General features: G+C 37.4%; 1 protein-coding gene across 40 annotated transcripts in view; it reads left to right on the top strand.

Moving 5' to 3' along the window:
- Window positions 1–21,868, top strand: part of RBFOX1 (RNA binding fox-1 homolog 1) — a 2,406,891-nt gene that overhangs the window by 2,380,544 nt on the left and 4,479 nt on the right. For 9 of the 40 annotated variants that reach the window (XM_074965534.1, XM_074965499.1, XM_074965500.1 and 6 more), the window contains one exon: window positions 8,913–8,965. The exons of the other annotated variants lie outside the window; for them this stretch is intronic. In XM_074965534.1, the coding sequence (XP_074821635.1) occupies window positions 8,913–8,965 (53 nt within the window). The remainder of the gene's footprint in view (window positions 1–8,912; window positions 8,966–21,868) is intronic. 40 annotated transcript variants of the gene reach the window in all.

Genomic DNA, 21,868 nt, shown 5'->3' with positions numbered 1-21,868 from the left:
CATTTGTCAGTTAGGTTTGACAGTGAACTGCTTGGGTAAAAATTGTCTGGTACGAACGAGATTAGTATGATAGTAAAGATTTTCCCAGTGTAATTCAATTCACCCAACTTTTTTGGCAGTTTTGTTGAAGCTGGATACCACTGGATGAATACAAGCGAGGAAAAGATCTGTTTTGTTTATAATATACTTTGACTTCATTTAAGAGAGTATTTGATTTCTGGGTATAACTGTAAAGTTGTTAAGTTGTCTCCATGTATTGTGATTTAAATGCTACAAGTATGATAATGGACTTTGATCTTATAGTTACTGGAAATATAAAACAAGATAATAGCAAAGTCAGCCTTCTTACAACACATATTAAACTAAATGTCAACATGTTGCAGTCCTTTAATAGCCTTGATACTAAAATTCAGGAATTCAGGAGAAGGAAGAGGCAGGGAGTCTTTATAAAAAGATTTTACCTTTCTCTGTAAATTATTGTTAAGAATGCTATTCAGCCAGCCAACCATCAGTCTGGTTGGAATTCTCCCTAACAAACAAACAAACAAACAAAACCCTGAAAGATTTAGAGCATGTAGAAAACCTAAAGTTTTTAAAATAATTTTATTTAGAAATGTATAAATTTCACATCACACTTACGGGCTGTCATTGCCACTGATACGGAGGGCCATATCCTCAGCTGGAGTAAATTGGTGTCATTCCATTAAAGTCATTAGCTTCAAAGGAGCTGCATCAATTTACAACAGTTGAGAAACGGGTCCATAAAACCTAAATGCTGGCCTTTTGTATTAGTAAATCCCTTGCTGCTTTTACCAGAGATGGACTGCTAATGACAGATAGGCTAATACTTCCCACTGTAATTTCTGCTCAATACTATATTTGTTTCAGTTCTAATCTGCTATGTATTGTTGCTATGCACTGTTTCCAACAGTTGCCATGTTACATTCAGAGGTGGCTGCACTTCACTGGCAAGGAAAGTGATTCCTATATAGTTTATAAAGTCAGTGACTAAAGTTCAAGAGCTGCTGTGAGATTGAGCCCCATTTGTTACACAGTTCTAATGGTTTATGTTTATACATTTTTCTTTTATGCTTGGTATTTCATAGGGCTATTGTAATTTTTTGTGTGTGTGCCCACAGTCCTTGAAGCCTTTAAACCCTTCCTGTCTTCTACAGAGGCTTCTGACTATTTTACAGAATCTCACTCTCACCAGACAGAATTTACCCTGGTAGAACAAGAAGGATTGCAAGGTTCTAGGAGTGTTGGGTTAATTTTTCGTGCACGTTAAAGATTTCTTTTTAATGTAATGCTACATACTAAATCTAACAGATTCCATTACAAACCCTACAAAGTAACATCAAGGGCCAAATTGTGGCCTGGCCTAGGCATATAAGAGAAGGCAGGGCACATACAACCCTTCGTGGCCACACAGAGTTTTAAGCAGGGTTGTATGTGCCCTAGCTGCCTCTCTGCTACAGACTTGCAGAGAGAGAGAGGGATTGCACACACATAACCCCCTAACAGAGAGATGGGCAAAGATTTGTGTAGCTGAACTGTCACCAGGGTAGTAATCTACTATTAGGAAGGGCCAGTAGCAAATTACCACTAAAAAAGCAATGGAGGAACAGACAAGGAAAGGTGCCTGAAATAGAATTCTTTCTCCGGGGTGGTGAAGCTAATCCAACTCTTACACAGGGCAGATTGCATAGGCAAAATCTAGCCTGAAAATGGGGTGGATTAAGGTCAAATGGCACCTCGATCCACCAAATCATGAAGGTACCTGAGACTCTTGCTCCCAACCTGCTAGCCTTCTGCATCCCAGACAGTGCCTTCTATGCAGATCTCTTCCTTCCCCCAAATGAGCTGTTGCCTGTCACTTCTGAACCCTCAGTCTTCCTCCTAAAAGGAGCCCAAATGCTGTTTACACCAACAAAGGGCTAGCTGGCAGCGGTTTTAGCTTTGCACTACATCATCACCTACTCTGCAGTAATCTTCTGCTCTCTGATCCCCATTTTACCTTAATCTGCCACTTGATTTGGGAGATATGCTGAAGTTGTACTTGTGCGTAATTATATGTAACTAAGCAGCAGAGCATGGTGAATGGTGTAAAAATGTTTCCAGAAACCTTCATTCACATTTTTAAATGAAGGGACACTTCCTTCCTGCAGCACATTGTGGGATTCTAAAGCTCCAGGATTGTATCAAAAAAATCAGAATGGAATTTCTGTGGCTATGCTCACACTCTTTGGTGTTTGGAGTCTGCGCAATGTCTAGTGAACAAGATTCCTGGCATGAATGTTTGAGAGGACAGAGAATTTTAAGAGACCATTGGTAAATTTGGCGGAAAACAGATTTTAAATTCATAAGTGTACTTGTCCTGGAAACCTGATTCTAATACCTAACTTCATCTTTATTCAAAGAACAGAAAGATACCATGTGGAATATGTGTCCACTCAAAGCTAATCAACACCATTTGAATCTCAATTATTGCACACTCAAAAGAAAAAAAATCTGAAGACAAAAACTTATTTATACATCTAGGAAAATTGCAGCATGGTCGTAGACAATTTGTGAGTAGAAAGAGAGGCAAAAAATCAAATAAATTATTAATTACAAATGGTTGACCTGGCTCTACTAAATATCACATTTTTAAAAAACACTCTAATTATAGTATTAACATACATGTAGCTTCTGAATTTAGCACTATGTGCTGTAAACAAATTTGAATATATTTTGTAAATATAATTTCAAGACACTTACCAAGTTACTAACCTGGCACTGTGGAGGGCTAATTAATATTGAAAATGGGTATAGCTCAGCTTTTTGGGGAGCGTAGTCTGAGGAAAATGTGTGTATGGAACATCTCAGTCCCCTTAATCAACTACCTTTTTGGTACTGTGAGAATAGGAATAGTTGGGCTGTGGAATAGGAATTTCTGTAGCATATTCTTTGAGATCTAACTGATGTGAACAAATCATAGTTGCCCATAGAATCCACAGTGAAGTGTAGTCCGAGTACACACGCTCATATCATGTCAATCATCATCATAACTCCCATAACCGCATTGGTCATTGGGGCACCATCATTGATGAGCAATCAATGTCAATAGTTAGCACAAAGAGAAGAATAAATTTGTATGTAAAATCCCAGCTAGCTTCCTGAAAAAGGTCTGATGGAGGGAGGAAAAAGTCAGAACGAGATAGAAAAACACAGGAAAAAATTGAAAATGAGAAAATCAGAAGCAGGTGTTTTTTCCATTTTGTAACTTGGAGATGGATTTTTATTAAGTTTAAATACGTATTCTGAAAATAACTCTTTTTTCACCGTTCACCTCTTCTGGGTTTCAGATAGTAACAGGATGCATATTGTTTGATGCTTTAGGGTCTGTGAGTTTTGTAAAGTAAAATGTATGAACCAGATTGTATCCCCTAGATCTACGTAGAGCGTGCCCTCTGCCCTGCAGGCAGCTGCATCCCATTGAAGCTCCACTGCTCAAAATTGGTGGGTGTAGCTCAGATGTGGACACTGCAGCTCGGGCTCTCAAGCCTACCTGACATGTTGGGTCTGAGCTCTGGAGACTCGCCCAAGACTCTGCTACAGCTGCAATGTCCACACTGCTGTTTTTAAAGCTCTAGCTCAAGATGAGCTAGCTGAAGTCTTGTCTTTTTGGGGTGGGAAGCTCGCTCCAGATGCAGTGTAGAGATATTGTGAGAGCCCTGTGTCAGTACTACTGGAATGAGAGAAATAAAATCTATAGAACGCTTCATTTATATGAGAGGTTAAGGCATTTTGTGGTCATTGATTGCTTTGCCTCTCATCTGCTATTTAGTCTCTTTAATCTTACCAAAACTGCACTAGCCAACTCAAAATACAATATGCAAGGAAATGCATATAATCCACTGAAGATACTGCAGTACTTGCACAGTGGCCCATTGACCAGCCTCAGGAATTCAGGAACCTCAAATATACTTCACGCCTGAAAACATCCAAATTTAATAGTAACATTATTTGCTGAAGACCATGTTTTATAAAAACTTAGTCCAGTTTCAGTTAGGAAATATATTCTTCACTTCTGCTTTCAACTTTGTATTAAACTGTTATATAGTATAGCTAGGTCCTGCCTGTGACGGGTTGGCCCCCACTTAAGGTGCCACCTGATGTACAGAGATACCACTGAGCCCTCTGATGTGCAGCCTTTTGCTCGTCAGTTTGCATCTGTTTTAAACAGTTGTCAGTTTAAGTTTAGAATTGGGCTACTTTTAGGTACCTGGTGAAGTGAATTCTGTAAATGGTTTGTCATCCTTTCTGGTATTTAGCACTATATCTACAATAAATGTAAGTAGCGAGAGGCTCTAATTACAGAGTTCAGATTTTCAGACCTACTTTTGGGTTTACACTTTTAACCAGCACCCATATTTCCTCCCTGCCTCACCCCATAAAAGAAAAAAAGGTTCTTGGGGCAGTTAGATTTGGGGTCCTAGTTTGACTCATCCTTACATGTAAATCATTGGATTATTAATGATGACCAACAACCATTCCTAAGGCAGTGTAAGCCCCAACATAGCTATTGGAGGGGCATGTATTAATCTCTCCAAATGAAAAAGGGAATTGAGCAGAGGGATAGGTGGAATCCTTCCCCCTCCCCATCCTGTGGACCACCGTTGATGCCATTCTGTGACAAATATTGCAGCCACAATTTACTGTCTCCTACTGTCCCCATGCAAAGATGTGAGGGTTGGCTGGTGGATTTGCTAGGCAAGACCTCTCCCCTCCATTTCTCCCTTAGATGGAACTCTCACAGAGCAGACCTTAGTGGCACTCAAAGAGGAGAGACCCCCTTTCAGTGGCTCTCCACAACTTACCCACATTGGTGGTTCTTTGTCATCTCAGATACTCATACAGAGAGTAAGGTTTAGACTCTAATGATTGTCAGAAAGAGTTTTTATTGCATCCAGACACAATTGACCTGATTCTCAGTTACACTAATGTCCCTTTACATCAGTCTGGCAGCATAAATGAGGCAAGGAAGGAAAAGTCCTGAGACTACTCATTATGCAGAGGTTCACCCTTGTGGGTATAGAACTGATGCAAGAGCTCTACATCAGTTCTGCTCCCAGCCCCCAGTGGAGGGTACATGTCAGGCCAGCCCGCTGCTGCTCTTTTTCCCAGCACCCTTTAGGGGGTTATAGGAAGCAGAACATAAGCTGCTTTAATTTACTTTGGGGCATAAAGAGCCCCAAAATAAGGTGAGCAAAAAAGTAGCTTAAAGCCACCTTTGCTTTCCTCTCCCTGTTTCTGCCACAAACACAGGAATGGAGTAACTGAAAATCAGGCCCTGTACATTTAAATTACCCACTTTACTTTAAAATATCTTTATTACTTATGTTATTCTTTCAGTTTTTCTTTCTGTCTTAGTTGATCTCCTGTAGCCCTTTCTAGGGCTCTTAAATGTTGTTTAAATAAAATAAGATATTTTAGGACTTCAGTATACATTTTCTGTTTGTCTTGAAATACAAAACATTTAGAGATACAGATGGAAGCCTATTTTTAATTGATAGTAGACAAACATTAAGGAGAAAATTTTGCATCCAGTGGCAGAATTTGGCCTTAATAATGGAGCAGAACTTCTTGTATAATCAAGTTTTAATTTTGGAGCATACTCTAGTATTCCTTGGATTGTCTAACAATATATTAAGGTCATTTTCAAATTGAATATATTTTATGTAATTAAAGCTTTTGAAGTATGGAGCAATTCTAATTAAAATGTAGTGCACTGCAGTGCAAAGTCACATGGTGAACATTTAAAAACTAAAATCCATCATAGAGTCCTATAATTTCTTACCATATTCATGTTATGAGTTCTTTAAACCCAGTTCACTTTGTTTATTTAGCTGTTAAAACTGATGTTTTATTATAAAACCTATACTACTTAAAAATCTATACTACTAGACTGAGATTAGTCTTGTAAGTGAAGTTGTGGAAGCCCAAATCATAATTAAAGTTGGATATTATACTGAAGGGAGGAATCCTGCATTTGCAGAAGAATGGATTAGATTAATAGGCCTTTTCTATCTCTAATTTCAATTATTATGGATTACTCTAAATAGATATTGTGTATGTGCACTTTGTTGCCTGATTCTTACTTGCCTTATTCAGGTAAGAAGTCAAGTTGAAATCTGTAGGATTGCTCCCATAAGTCAGGTGAACAGAATTTTGCCCATAGTGAATAAGCAGACTTCCTGCAGAAGGCACGTGACACATCTTGCCATGTCAAAAGGGCCAAGTCTGATTATCAACTCTTTTTTTAGGTATATGTATCTTGTGAAATATAAAGTAGTAAAGCCATTAGGAAAGTATAGACAGTGACTACAAAAGACATTAAGATCATCAAATTACTAGGCAAATGACTGGAATCATTAGCAACAACATCTAATTATTCATAATAAATTGAATTTGGCTGTTGAGTGCTCTAGTGGCTACATTTACTTCCCCATAAAGAAAATAATGTGAGTACTTTAATTCTCACATCAACTGGTTTTACATTGACCAATACCTTAGTTTGAAAAATGATTTATGGATTTCTAAAATAAAATATAAAAAAGCAAAGTGCAAGGAGAAATTGTGCCTTCCAGTGAACACTGTGGGCATGTAACAGGGGCTGTACATGGCAGATATTTAAAGGTTCTCTCTCTCTTTTTTTTCTTTTTCTTTTAAACTCTTTGTAGCCACAGTTCCATTCAGGGACTTTGAAGACTTTTTAAAAAATGTACTTGCTGAAAGCTGGGAAAAATTGGGAAGTATTAGTACAATCTGTAGACACTTTAAGCAACACATCATTTGTAGTAATTGGTTAAATAAAGGGAGAAACAGGAATGATTGTTTTTAGGTTGTTCCAGAAAGCAGTTAAAGCAGTAAATTATTCCTACAGATACATCCGTGCTTTGTCATCTGAGGATGTCTTATTCTTGAGACAGAGTGACATAAAAGCAGTTGGGCTGGATGGAGTCTGTGATTCCTCTCCTGAGGAAGGGACTTTCTCAGCCAGCCACAAAATCTTAAACCAGCACTATGTGGCTGCTTTCTAGAAGAAAATATCATTTTTTAGAATAGGGAACAACTTTATAGCTGCATAGGAAAGGAGATAAAGGAGTTCCTAGGACCAACAGCTATGAAGTCTACTTTACCTTGGATGGGGTCTTTGTTAGGCAGACATTTAAATCCTTCTGCGTGGATCAATATTACCATATAAGACATGTTGGAAGTAGATATAGTAAAAACTTGCATTATATATGAAACACAGTGTAGCAATATGTTCACAATATTTCTAACTCCTTTAGGCTTACATGTCAACTCATTATTGCAGTACACAAGATAAATATCACTAGGTTGTTAAATTACTGTAAATAAAGAATAAATAACAAAATTACCACCCCATGCAATAGAAATTAGAGGTGGAAATGTGCCATTTGATCATTATGTCCACCCATCTGAAAGTACAGGATATAATATCCCTAATGGAAGGCATGGCCAATATTAAACTGATACTTCACTTGATTTTAACCAAAAAGTATGACTATTTATATAAATTATAGGGTTCTGTGCACCTTATCAAAAGGTGAACATTTTAATTACAGTGTTCACAGGACTTTAAACAAGAGTTTCAATTTTTTTTAACGTATTAGGGATTCAGTAATAGAGAGAAGGTTTTGGTCTTTTAGCGTTCACTCCTGAAAGGTGCTGTGCATGCTCCTGTGGTGTTATGCCCCTCAACATCCACAGATTTCCATAGGAGCTGAGGGCATGTAGCACGTAACAGGAAGTGTGCTGACCTTGCAGGATTAATCCCATACTGCAGAGTTAATACCAGTTGGATCTAGCGCCTCAGCTGTTAATTTGTGCATAAAAGCTGTGAGATATTCCAGCTTGTGCAACTGCGCAGGATTTTGTGGTGCAGAAGCTGGATGGAGTTTGAATGAATCAGGATCTAAGTGCAAAAATTTGGGGTCAGATTCTTGGTTATGCTTGCACAGCTCCAGATGAAGGTAGACAGCACTATGTACATCACTAAAAGGGCATAAACTGATAATATTGCAAGTCCTTAATTAGATCATTCATGGAATATACAGTGGCCCAAATCCAGATCACCTTGCTGACTGTGAGCCTTCAAGTGTGACAATAACATAAGTAAAGGGAGCAGGTTTTGTGTCAGAATGAAGTTTTCTGTATTTTGAACATTTTAAAGTGTATTTTGCATTTTTAAAAATATATTATCTGGTAGAAAAAAGAATTTTGCAAGAGAAGGCTTATATCAAATCAATAATTTCTTGAATTAACAATATTCAGTATTGTGCAGCAAACATATGCCAATGCTCAAATGACAGTATATAAGAATATACTATGTCATAAATTCTCTTTTGGAAATGGCAGAAAATGCATTTTCTGTTTCAGCATCATATTAGAAATTTAAAAGCCAAAAATATTTTACTTTCAATATTCTCCTTTAAGTTCTACTACGTCAATTACATTTTTTCTGTAAAATGTAGGATTTTTTACATTTTGCATTTAATACCCTTTAGTGTATACATTAATATAAATATAGTTTGATTTTTTTAAACTTTATAAATATATTTTAGCATGACATATTTGTAACGCTAAACGTAAAGCTTCCAGTGCAAGCGTTTGTACATAGTCCATATTCAGATGTCACCATTATTTCATTTAAAAGATCCCAGCATGTCTACCTCATGATCCTTATAAACTATATAGTACTGAAATACGTCAACACTTTTTTTTGCTACGTTCATTAAAATTAAGCACCCTTACCCTACCCCATCTGTAAACATCAAGTCAATTGGCAGCTAGCACATTTCCCAGTCAGCAAGCAGTATTGTGAATTTTATCTTCTCTTGCAGAAATCAATTCGTCTTCGTTGCAGCAGATGAAATTTCTTGTAACACCTCTGCAGGTAACAATCATTGATACTTCTTGATGCATCCATCCAGGTCTCAATATCCTTTTTCACATGCTGCAGTTAATCATTAGAGAAAGCTTAGTAAAGTCCATAATATAAATCTTTGGAATAGTTTCACTAAGTTATAGCTTGAAACCTTTAGGCTTTGCCATATAAAAGACATTAGGTTATTTTGCTGACTTTGATGTTTTATTTCCAGTTTCAATATTGTGTGATCCAGAAAAGTAAGAATATATATTGAAGCTTCATACATTTACTGTACAGTATGACCAAATTGTTACCAAAAATTCCCCAAACAGAAATAAAGATAGGATTAAAGGCATAGACACCTGTAAGTGCTATCAATTTACCACTTTTCTGAATGACTCTTTGGGGGCAAATGGTGCCCACAAAGATAGTACAGACCCCAAAGCACATCAAAGTCTGTATTTGCGGATAGGATAGTAAGAAAGAAGATCTGTATAGCATCAGAGCATCACCCTAAGCAAAGGCCCTCTGTTTCTTTGCTAATATAACATTGTGTTATAAGGACCCGGGTACAGAGGAATAAGCATTGTTTTTATAAGATATTTGCAAAAAGTAATCTTATAAATATACAGATTATACCAAGGGAAAGCCTCTCTGTTACATAATGTAGTTTGAAACAGTCTGAATCTTTATACAATAAGGATGGAATTATTTTGCTACCTAAGGTGAAGCTCTGCGCAGAAGCCAAAATAAATAGTAATAACATTGGGCCATATTCTGCCATTGATTTTTAAGCAAAAATCTTATTGATTTAATGGGAATTCTGCATGCAAAATGATTGAAGGATATGCAGTCTAAAACAAAATGTTGGAATTAAAACACTGATTTATAGGATACCCTATTAACATCAGTAGCAGCAGTGAAAGGTGAAGACTGTACACTTTAAAACATTCTGATCTATATTCAAATACGTCAAGAACCTTCAATTTGTGTCAATGAAAATTATATATAGTAAGATCAACATATACTGACGTTTGTAATGTTGTATGCAATTTACATGTTTCTTAAAGGTGATCTGAAAAGTTCTTCTTTTAACACAAACTGTTTAGAATCCTAAATTAGTAGCAGTGTGTATTTAACTTTATAAATTGAAAATTGCATCATATTTGAAAAGACAGTATTAGAAACTCAATTGCTTGGTCAGACCCTGAGTTCAGGATTCAGCAACATCTAAATGCACAGCATTAGCCTTCCTCTCTCCTGCTCTGCTCCAGGTTGTAATGAGCCTATCAGTTCTAGCAGGTTTTGTTCAGAAGAAAGTTCTTTTAATAAACTTTGTTTTCAAAGACATATACTTACAATTTTAACTATAGTCCTGGATCTTTAGCTGTCCACTGGCCCTGCAGGCAATTTCCTGTCCTGCAAGATGAATTCCATGGAATAAGAATGAGTTTCTGTAATAAAAGGACTTCCTTCCTTCCTGCAGGACTGGCGGAATTGTAAATGTCCAGGACTGTACAAACATGCATTACATCATTGCTTTGGAATCTTATGGTATGGGCCAAACTCTGCCAGTGACTTCAGTGTATTGCACAGGTGTAACTGAGGACAGAAATTGGGTCTTTGTATCTATTTACAAAAGCTTTTAGTTTCACCTTAGATTGCCTGCATTGTATGGTTTTAGAAATAAGTTTTTGGTTAGATACAATTTTAAGAATGATAGCTAAATCAATAAACAGCTGACTGTAGATGCTTTTTTTTTGTTATGTGATCTGAGTGAATGAGCTTTAACTAGCTAATGAGGGGCCTGATCTTACATTCCTTGAACAAATAAATCTTACATTAGAGTCCAAAGGAGTTTTGGGTGTGCAAGGAATTCACACTCAGGTCCACATTCACAGGTTTTATAATGTAAATTGCTAAAAGTTTGTTGATTTAAATCACTAGTTTTCATGACAAGTTCATCAGTGTTGTTGATTTTTAAATCTCAGAATTGAAATACAATAGGCAAAGCTGCACTTTAAATAATAAGGTTATGCCTCCTGCGCTTGATTTAGGTCAGACCTTCAAAATCAGTAAATCTAGTGTTCAGTGAATTAATGAAGTAATTTTTGAATTATTTTATTAAGACACGTAAATTCTTTCCATCGTATTCTAAACTGTCCTGTAGTGCTGTTTGTTCTTGTTAAACTGCAACCTGAGTAACTTTGTACACATGATTAGTCCAACTGAACTTAATGACATTACTCGTGTTTTTGTAGGATTGGGTTATACTGAATGTACTGATAGTATATAAAACCCTGTTCAAAATATGGAATTTGTTTGTATGTCTTTATCTCATCCCCCTGCAAATGGTGTGTGTGTGTGAGAATAATAATATAACTAATCAGGAAAACAACTGTTAAAGTTTCATCAGATTGAAGGGAGGGTTTGGGTGATCTCCCTGCCTATGGTGAAGGCTGCTTAATCATTCCTGCCAGAGATAACTTAACCCTGAAGTACATAAGATTTCTTCTGAAGAGTGATTATTTTACTTGTAGAATGAACCAGATTGCACTATATCAGGTATTTATAATAAATGAGCTTGGAGAAGGCTCTCCAAGAATGTGTGTTGTATAGGAGCTTTTGTAAAATTCTCACACATAGTGCCTTCAACAGATGTTGGCTTGCCAAGTGGTTTTTCTGTCTTCCATGGTTATGGTTAAAATGAGACACTAAGAATGAATGTAGAGTGTAGTGAGCTCATATCAAACATAGATATCTCTGGCAGGAGGATCCTTCCCTAGGACTTTTTAATATCTGACACTTGATGGAATCCAGTGCTTTCAAAGGCCAAAAAAATTGCTCTTCAGAACAAATGTTATATGCTTCGGGGCTAGGTCATCTTTGGCAGGAATCATTAAACAACATGTGGAGAGTAAATTAGATCAGAGGAAGGGAAGCTGTCCTGACCCTCCATTCAGCTGATTATGACATTTTAACAAGAATCTCCAAAGAACCCTCTCCAGCACATTTCTGGAAATGGGCATACAAGGGCAGAATTCATCCTGAGATGCAGAGGCATTTGGCATCTCACAGCATCAAACTCCATGGGAGGGTAGAACGTGGCTCTGAATGTGTTGTGGCTCAAAATTTGTAGTTGTAAATACATGTTGATTGCAAAACAGTATTTTTGTAGTAATGTTAGTATATTTGAATTATTTTCCCAAAGCAGAATTTAAATCTTTACTTCAGGTTTTATAATATCAAAATGCAGGTTCCCTGAAGAAAGGTGCTTGCTGGGACACACATTTTGCTTTTTATAGTCTTGTGTAATAAATGGATACTCTGACTATTCTAGATTTAGACCTCTTTTCCTGTCATTTTTAACTTCTTGCGACTCTGCCATACAAGAACAACAAAATCCAGTGTGCTTGCATAGTTGATACTGTTTCCCTCAGGAGCATGTGTGCACTCTGTTTATGGTTTAGGTGCGAGAGAGACCTGGGCAAAGTTTATTATATGAACCTGCTTTCTAACTGAAATGTGGTACAAGTAGATATAACATCTTTTTTTCAACTCACGACTTTATTCATTTCCCGTCTTCAATCATAGTTGTCCCCCCTCCCCAAGGAAATAAAAATGAATGAATGAATGAACGAATGAATGTAACATACCAGTGTATGTCTTAGCTTTAGAAATATACGGCCTTAGATAAAATTATGAGCCACGTACTTTGGTGAAACAAAGTCTCCCCAGAAAGATGACAAAAATTCCGATTGCTTTAATTTCTAACATTGCAAAACTATGCTATTTTTATCTCTTGGCTTATAGATGAAGAGTCAGGCACCCAACAATGTTGTAAATGGTTTGAGTGGAATGTATAGTTTTTTAAATCATCTTGATTGCCAGGTTTGCAAAGTTCCCAAATACTGCCATTGATCTGTGCAGTTTTCTGGCACCAGTGCAAGTTTTATGCATGGAGCACTAGCAAGATATGGTAGACAGTTATTTCAAAGTGAATATTTTCATCAGTACATAAATGTGGCTGAGATGCCTGTATGCTGAACCTTCAACATGATACATAGCTAATCATATCTGGACAAATTCTTCCCTCAGACAACTCACTGCCTTACTCTGAGATAAACGGGAGAGATACTGGCCAGATATGGAAGTTTAAAAGGAATTACCAAGAATTACATATACAAATAATCTAAATCATTTTCAAAAGTGAAAGAATACAGTTTGAGATACTGGCGTCAGCTTTATTTAGATCACAGTGTAAAGACATATAAGTTTACTTTTGAGAATTCCTTTGTGCTGCCCAAGGAGTTGACTTCATTTCATGCAGCCATTTGGCAGAGCACTTTGAACTAGATACCTTTCTTATTATATTTTCCTCTCCCACTAACCTTGTAAAACCATCGATGAAGGATAGCTGGAGTACCTGAATGTCTTCTGCTAGTACCATATTTAATTTTAATGTCTGTGTTACTTTTCCCTGTGAAAAATGACAAATCTTGAGGTTCATGCTTTGCAAAGGGTAGGAAATGCTGTACTAATGCAAACAATTAAATTTCCTCAATAAATTCAAGTATCCCTTATGTTGGCACTTTAAACATCCTTTTACTGCTGCTGTAAATAGCTGTGTATGGCTTATATGGAACTTTATTTGCTACAGCTCCTGGTAGTTGTTGTTATAAGATGTGCAACCATGGGATCAGTTGATAAAAATCAGTAAACACTTGGATTATCCTCTGTTTTTCTGTAGTGAAGTCTGATTAATCCTTCTATCTCACCCAGTGAAAACACTGGCAGCCCTTGTTGGCATCTTTGTCATTATCTCTTTGACAGCTTGCCTTCCTTGTGCTTACAGTTCTAGGTCAGTTCACATGGCTAGTCAAATGTGACAACATGACAAGATTAAGTAAAGCTGGGGTTCTGTGATTTGTAAATGGAGTATTTGCAATCTGAAGCTCTTTTGATAACAAAAAAGTGAATAATCTATGTTTCTACTGATCTCAACAGGTGTGTCTGTGTGTGTCAATGCATTCTTTGCACTATGGTCTTAGAGAAATGCAACTATGGCTTAATATATCCAGAAACCAATTCTGTGATATGATGAAAATATGGGACTTGGAGATGCCATTTCTGGGGTCTGTGTATACATTATGGTTTACACACACATGTGCAGTAGACAAAGAACAAATGGCAAAATCTGTATGTTGTTACACTCATTACACTTCAAAAACTGAATTTAAAAGAGCAGTATTGTATCCTGCAAAGTTTAAGAGTAAATAAAAATGCAGACTTCAGAAAAAGTTTTGTTGTCAAGTACACAGTACAGTATGCTAGAAAACAACCTGTTAAATACTTACAATATAATAATAATAATTAATAAATTAATAATCCAAAAATGCTTTGCAGACTAAAGTAAGAATCATTCATTTCCCATGGATGGCAGTCACTTTTCAGGTGGAACATGGTATTTACTATGCCCCAATATCTCCACGCAACAATTTTTATTCGGAGAATTCGTATCAGCATAACGAGAAAATAACTATCCTGGTAGAAACTATAAGGAGGAATGTAGGTAGGCAGGATGTAATTATCAAGTTAGAATTTGACTTAGACATTAAGTTAACACCCTTGATTTTACATCTGAAATAAAATCCTTGAGCAGCACCCAGACGCTGGCACCATGCTGAGGCACTAATTCACTTATGACTAAGAGGGGAGAGTATCACCTATGGTATCACCAATACCACATCTTGTAGCATCTGGGTATTTCTGCAATCAAAATATTGACCAATCCTATTTAGCTGACCAGATCTGCCAAGGTGGCATCCCAGTGTCAGGTGTCTGCAGGTATATAACAAGCTACAGAAAGGGTTGAGGGGGATTTTCACTTTTAAGTTCCTTCAGTGCTGGACAGTAATGGGAATAGGTGATGACACCCCTCACCAGGCAAGAGAAAAACTGGTGCTGTCAATCAAAAATTCTTTTTACTAACAACAAACAAATGCCTCCACTCCATGAGTTTCCGACAATTGGGATGAAAGGCATCAGTAAATAAAAACCCACACAAAATAGAACCCCCACAGGTGCTAAGGAAATGACAAACTCATGTAAAACAGGCCACAAAGGCTTGGTTCTCTGTTACTTGATGAATTTTAGAAAGATCATTACGGGTAAAAGTAATACCATTGTAAATTCCCCCTGACGGACAAGAAAGCAATGGAGGAGGAAATAAAGAACACACACAGGGCTGTTCCTAAGTAAAGGCAAGAGTCATAACTATTCCCACACAAATATCCCAGCAAAGGCTTTATGTCCTATGGAAGATGAACAAAATCTTTCTGTGGAATCCTCCACTAAGTCTGCAATCAAAGGAACTTTTATTAGAAAATATATATTGCTTGCACTATACAAGAAAATTTATATACCTGTTATGTATTAATGAATTAGTACCGACAAGTGCTGGGCATTTTAGAGCCAAGGAGAAAGAAAAGATTGAGGCCTGAAGGATCTCACGTTCTAAATTAGGACTCATGTCTAGAGCGTCCAGAATCACTCCCCAAAGCCTGTAAGGCAGCTAGCTATCCAGCCTTTACCATATTGAAATGCAAACTCCATAGCTCAAAATCAGACTTGTGTCAGCAGGTTAATTATTGAGAACCTTGGTGTTTCACCTTCTTATGTTAAGTCTGAATTTGTTTCCTTATCTCTCTTTAAGTTCCTGGGAAATCAGAAATACTGAAGATCACTATTCAACATTTCAAGTTATGAATGTTGCTGTGCTAGATGGAGGAAATTTTTTATGATGATCTCCTCCTGGAAATGCCATCTTATTGTCTCATCCAGGGGTTGGGTGCTGGCCCCTTCCCTCCAGCTCTCTGAAAGAACAGCTTTACTAGAGCCATGCTACCAGGGATTGTCCCAGCCACAGCTGCCCCAGAACCTTCAGGGAGGGTTCCACAGAAAATTTTTAATATCATTAGAGATGACCTCAGCTGTATTAGCTTTTCTGGCTAATACTTTATAGCAGAGGTTCTCAAATTTCATAGCACCGCAAACCCCTTCTGACAACAAAAATTACTACATGACTGCAGGAGGGGGGAAGTGAAGCCTGCGCCCGGCCTCCCGAGGTGACGAGGGGGCCAAAGCCAAACCTCATCACCCTGAGCTGGGGGTGGGGGCGGGGGAGACAAAGCCCAAGGGCTTCAGCACCAGACAGGCCTGTAACCTGAGCTCCGCCACCCAGGGCTGAAGCCCAAGGCAATGGGGATCAGGCTTTGGCCCCAGGCACCCACTAGTCTAAGCCAGCCCTGGCGACCCCATTAAAATGGGGTCGCAACCCACTTTGGGGTCCCAACCCACAGTTTGAGAACTGCTGCTATATAGCACTAGTATACATTCCCAAGACTGCCAAGTTTCCACCCCTCCACAATGCAAACCTGTAAACTACTCTCTGTGGTACAGGGCAGAAATCCATATCCAGAGGGTCCCCTTACACACTTTTCTTATGGGGTGATCTGGGCCTTTGATATAATAAAGGTGAAAGATTGTAGAATTCTTTAAACGTTCAAGACCAAAGAAAATGACAAAGTAAATTTAAAAAAATCTTAAGTGTGTCATCTTGTGTGGAGGGACTACTCTAGAATATGCACTAAAAATTTGTGAATAAATATACGTAACCAGAGTGCATACTGCTGCATAGTGCAGATCCACCAGCTGAGAGGGGAACAAAGAATCTGGCTGTGCTTTGTGTGCGAGGCGCACTACAAAAGGACTCTTTTCCTTTTTGCTATTTAAAAGTATAATTAACAAGCATGACTTAACATGGGATGTAACAGGATATTCTACTGCAAGTATGTTACTTGTGAACCTTACCATACCATGAAATAAGGAGGTGAAACATGAGTAGCTGCTTTATATTATCACTCTATCTTTGTTTTCTTAAAAAATGTCAGGTGTTGGGTGGGAAATTAAGGCCTGACACCAGCCCCGTGGTGACTTCTTAAAGTCTGTCATGGTGATCCAAGGGACCAGTAGATTGGCTGATGTGACCGATCATTGCAACCATTTATAGGGAGAGAGGCAGGTCACCATTGCAACTAAGCCTTCCTTTTCTCTGGCCACTGAAACTTGCCTGCCTCTACTCTAATAATATCACTATTACAACTCTGACTCCTTCTGCCCCATAAAAACATAAGAATGACCATACTGGGTCAGACCAAAGGTCCATCTAGCCCAGTATCCTATCTTCCGACAGTGGCCAATGCCATATGCCCCAGAGGGAATGAACAGAACAGGTAATCATCAAGTGATCCATCCCCTGTCGCTCATTCCCAGCTTCTGGCAAACAGGTTACAGATACCATTTCTGCCCATCCTGGCTAATAGCCATTGATAGACCTATGCTCTATGAACTTATGTAGTTCTTTTTTGAACCCTGTTACAGTCTTGGCTTTCGCAACATCCTCTGGCAAGGAGTTCCACAGGTTGACTGTGCATTGTATGAAAAAAATACTTACTTTTGTTTGTTTTAAACTTGCTGCCTAGTAAAAGCTTCCCTGCTGACCGTCAAGATCAGATAGTCAATGAAGAGATCAGGATTCTACTTTACATGGCACCAATTGGTTGGGATGTTTCCCTGGCATCACTTTTTGTAGTCCTGCTCCCCCTTCCACTGGTGAGCACCAGGGTTATGGTGAAGCTCTAGAGACAGAAGTCACTGCTTATTTTGTTGTACCTTCTGCTGCCTAGGCAACCCTGTCTATTCAGTTGATAAGGGTAACATTATCTATTTCTAAAATTACATTAGGTTAGTGCTTTATTGTCAAATAGCAATCAACACACGGAATTTAAGCAATTTAAAGTTACACTGGGTCCAAGCTCTAGTAGCTGCAAGACCAAGGGAACAATGATTGTAAGGTCAGATAGTCCATTAACCGTTACAGCTAATAAAAATGCTTTATATAGTGGAAACATTAGAATTATTAGCTTTCCAGTGATACAAGTAATCTGTTTCTAGCCCTGGCAAATTACAAGAGATTGGACTATAAAATTACATCTTTCTGATTGCTGTCTTTCCCATCTGAATCTTTACTTTATTTTAGCCAACACACGTTTAAAAACTGCTAAAGCTCAAAACTTGTACTTTATACTATTTGGGTTAATAGCCATTTTCAAAACAGTTACAAAATATTCTAGTAATTTCTAATCTATGGGTTACTAAACAAATGTCCAAATTGAAAAAAAATGGGAGAACAAAAATAGTAATCAGAAGGAGATGACTTTAAATTTCATTGTCTCGTGACTGTTGAAATGGATCTTTAATGGCTCACAGCGTGGCAGATTATTACTAGAGCCAGTGAAAATTTGGATTCAATTTGCTCAATGCAGAGCAATTTACGTCACCCCAACAATGACCTGCCAAGGAAAGAAGTCTTTGGGACAGACCAGTAGAAATATTTTCATGATCAATACTTCTTTTCCTAAATATTTGTTTTGGATCAGTGATGAGAGAAAATCAGATTCCTGAATTTAGTTTTATTTAATACATTCCTTTTACACTGCTCAGATTGTTCTAGCAAGGAAAAGTGTGTTAATTGGCTTTGTACTATAGGTTATGAATTTCCCCCTGATACTTTTGTTATTAAACCTAATAGTGTATATTATTAAACAGTTTTCAAATGATACTAAGTCCCCATTTAGGATCAGAGCCCCATTCCCGGAGTTAGGCGCATAGGGAAAATATGGTCTCTGCATCAAAGAGTTTACAATCTAAAAAGATTATAAAAAAAACTAGGAGTGGAGTAAGGGATACATTCCTCCATTTTTAGCGACTTCAGACATATCTACACAAAATGTAAAAAACGACACCTTGAAGCTATCATAGCCAATTGTTTATATTTGTGAACAATGTTCATATGCAAGTATCATTTAGTCATTTTAAATTTTAAAAAAACCAAACTCTCTCTCCAGCAGTTAACAACAGATCCACTTTTTCAACAGTATTTGAGCAATTTTAAAACATGGTGAGTTCTTACCACACAAGGTAATCGATCCTGAAGTCAGTTTTTACTCCATTATTACTCCGGCTGTACTCTGACAAATTCCCATTGAATTAAATGAGTGTTTTGCTGTAAGGAGTGAGTGATATGTAAGGATTTCAGGATCCAGCCCCATGTGAATATTTACAGCGATGTTCTAAACTAGGGTGGTGAGCTTTATTTTAAAATTTCCTATAATTCTACCATTGTTATGCAGAGCCAGCAGTAGTTGCAATGTTGTGTGCCGTCAGCACTTTGTCAGCTATGTTTTTTAACCACCATGTTATCTACATGTGAAAAATGTTGGCACATCCCTTACATTGGTGTTCCCACTACTTGTGCACCAATGGGAAATTATAATAAAATGTCCATCGTAAACATAGCCCTTGAGACAACAATTTCTAATTCTTTATGACGGGTACCTATAGTTGGTATTGACACAGTGATTTAACAATTTGTAATATATACTGTTCTTTGTGAAATCATTTTGACTATTAAACTATTCGAAATAGGTTTTCCTTTTTAAAAAAAAATTAAATGTATGCCCTAGTGTACCATTTACCTACAGTGATTGTTTCCAGTGTAAATTATAAAAGAGCATTAAAATAATACTAATTTTAATGAAAAATAAGCATGCTGACAAAATTGTGGCTGACTGAATGAATAAAAGACTGGATCACTTGGTGACTGCCCTGCTTACTGGTTTCCAATTTGACAATATGCCTTAAATCCTTGGTCCCATTTTCAGAATGGAATCTGAATCTATTCTGCTAACCTTGTGAGCTTCTAAATTTTCGTGTCATGCAAGGGCGTGTTTACAAATTAGCATTTAAAAAGAAGACTACTTGCTTGAAGTTTAAGCTGACACTGTTCCTTTTCCTCTGTGGAAATGAAATTTATTAATCATAATAAAACCATCATATTCTGAAGGTAGAGGTCACCCTGAGGAGAGAAAACTCTATTCATCACAAAGGAATTTCAATGCATTTTCCCCAGATAATATCTGAGCATGGGTTTTCTCTCCTTTGGAAATGTATTCCTCCATGGTAGTGACTTTGTTTCTTCATAAAGACTTTTATCCAGTAGTTTGCAAAATTGAGAAATTATCTTTTTTATTTTAAAGGAAAACGTGTTCTGTTTTATGCTTGATTGGAAAAACTCCTTGTTCCCAAATGCTGTGTATATACTTTTAAACTAAAGAAGTGGGAGGGTTTGTTTTGTTTTTAACGTGCACTCTTCTGATAGAGTGGGATTTCATGTTCCTATAAATCCTTTTGGCGCCTAAAACTGTCAGTTGAGGTGTTTGTTATTTTCACATAGTAGTAGTGTGGAAGGTTAGAAAAGATTGTCTTTATTTTAATATCTGAAATAAGAACAAGCTTTATAATGGAGAAAGTTATCTGAATAGGAATGCAAAGTAAATTTTCCTAGGATACAATCATTTATATTTAATGGGAAGCAATTATCTTATCAAGTTGACATTTCATTGTAGGATGAGGAACATCTCTCAATTGTACACAATAGGGTCAATAATCATGCTAAAATAAATGCTTTCTACTTAATGTAAACCACTGATAAGTGATTTGTTTCCAAAAGAAAATCTTAACCATGGTGGTGCATGCTTTGTACTCATCTTTTCCCACTAGATATTGAAAATGCTTTGTGTTGTGTTGGCTTATCCATATTTTCCTGTGTGTGCTCCAGATCTCTGTATAGTATCGACACTATTAACATTATTTTAACAGTGATATAAGCATGTTATCTGCCAAAGTAGTTTAGATAAATGCACTGTTACTGTAATGAGGGCTGGGAGTTCTGTATTATCCTTCCCTACCTTTGACTGGGCCTCCCCACAAATCTGCATCCATATCACTCAGTTGATCTCCCCTGGCTACAGCCTGCCTCAGGCTGTAATAAACTTGAGGCATTATGATGTGTGGGTGGTGATGCTCTTAGATGAACTGTGATGTGGTGCCAGAGTTCAACTTTATAAGCAGAGAATGGGGCAAGACAGTAAAACTGGAACTGAAGTTTGATGGGTTTGTATGTATCATTCAGCACCCCTGGAAGAGCAGGGCCCAGAGCAACTAATAGGTCACACAAGCCTAAGGCCTCACCTTCCATAATGGCCTCTATAGATTTAAACTTGTATCCCTTGCTCTGAATGGCAGTGATAATATCAGCTCAGATAACCATTAAATCAGCAGAAAAGACAAAGATAACTAAAAATAAAGCAGAACCGTGGATGATAATAGCGTATATAATTCTCCCTCTAACATGGTCATGAAATTTAAGGATGTATGTATTATTGGGAACCAGTCTAGTTTTTACAAAGCATTATTTCTTCCTTGTTTGGTCTTTATTGGAACCTATGATACCTTTATATATGGCTACAGTAAATCAAAATTATAAAGAAAACCAAAATAGATTTTAAAACTTTGATAATTTTATTTCCAAATGACTCTGGTCCAAAGACAGTCTTGTGAATATCTTGTCAGCAACAGCTCACATGAGCCAGCAACAGAACAAGTAAGCAATTCAGTAAGTGTTTCTACAGGGTTGCGGGGTATGGGATGAGCGTGCCACAGAGAGTATGCTCCCTCTATTTCCCCTCAGCTGATTACACAAAGACAGGCTTCTTCCACTCATGGAAGAGGAAGAGAGAGATTGGGCCTAAGAGAGAAATGGGTAGCTTTCCAGAGTCTCCAAAACACGTACGTTCATATTTGAATTTAGAAGTAAAATATTGTATCCAAATCTCTCACATCCAGAACAGAATCAGGCTAGCTCTTAACTTTAACAATTGTGCAGAGAGAGAATGATTATTATTAATACTAATGTATTTGTATTGCAGTAACCCCAGGGTGCATAATTTTGAGTTTTTGATGGTCACA

The sequence above is a fragment of the Natator depressus genome, chromosome 10 (genome assembly GCF_965152275.1).
Source record: "Natator depressus isolate rNatDep1 chromosome 10, rNatDep2.hap1, whole genome shotgun sequence".
NCBI classification, from domain to species: Eukaryota; Metazoa; Chordata; order Testudines; family Cheloniidae; genus Natator; species Natator depressus.
The sequence above is the reverse complement of the archived record's forward strand: the minus strand, read 5'-3'. Positions and strand labels throughout refer to the sequence as shown.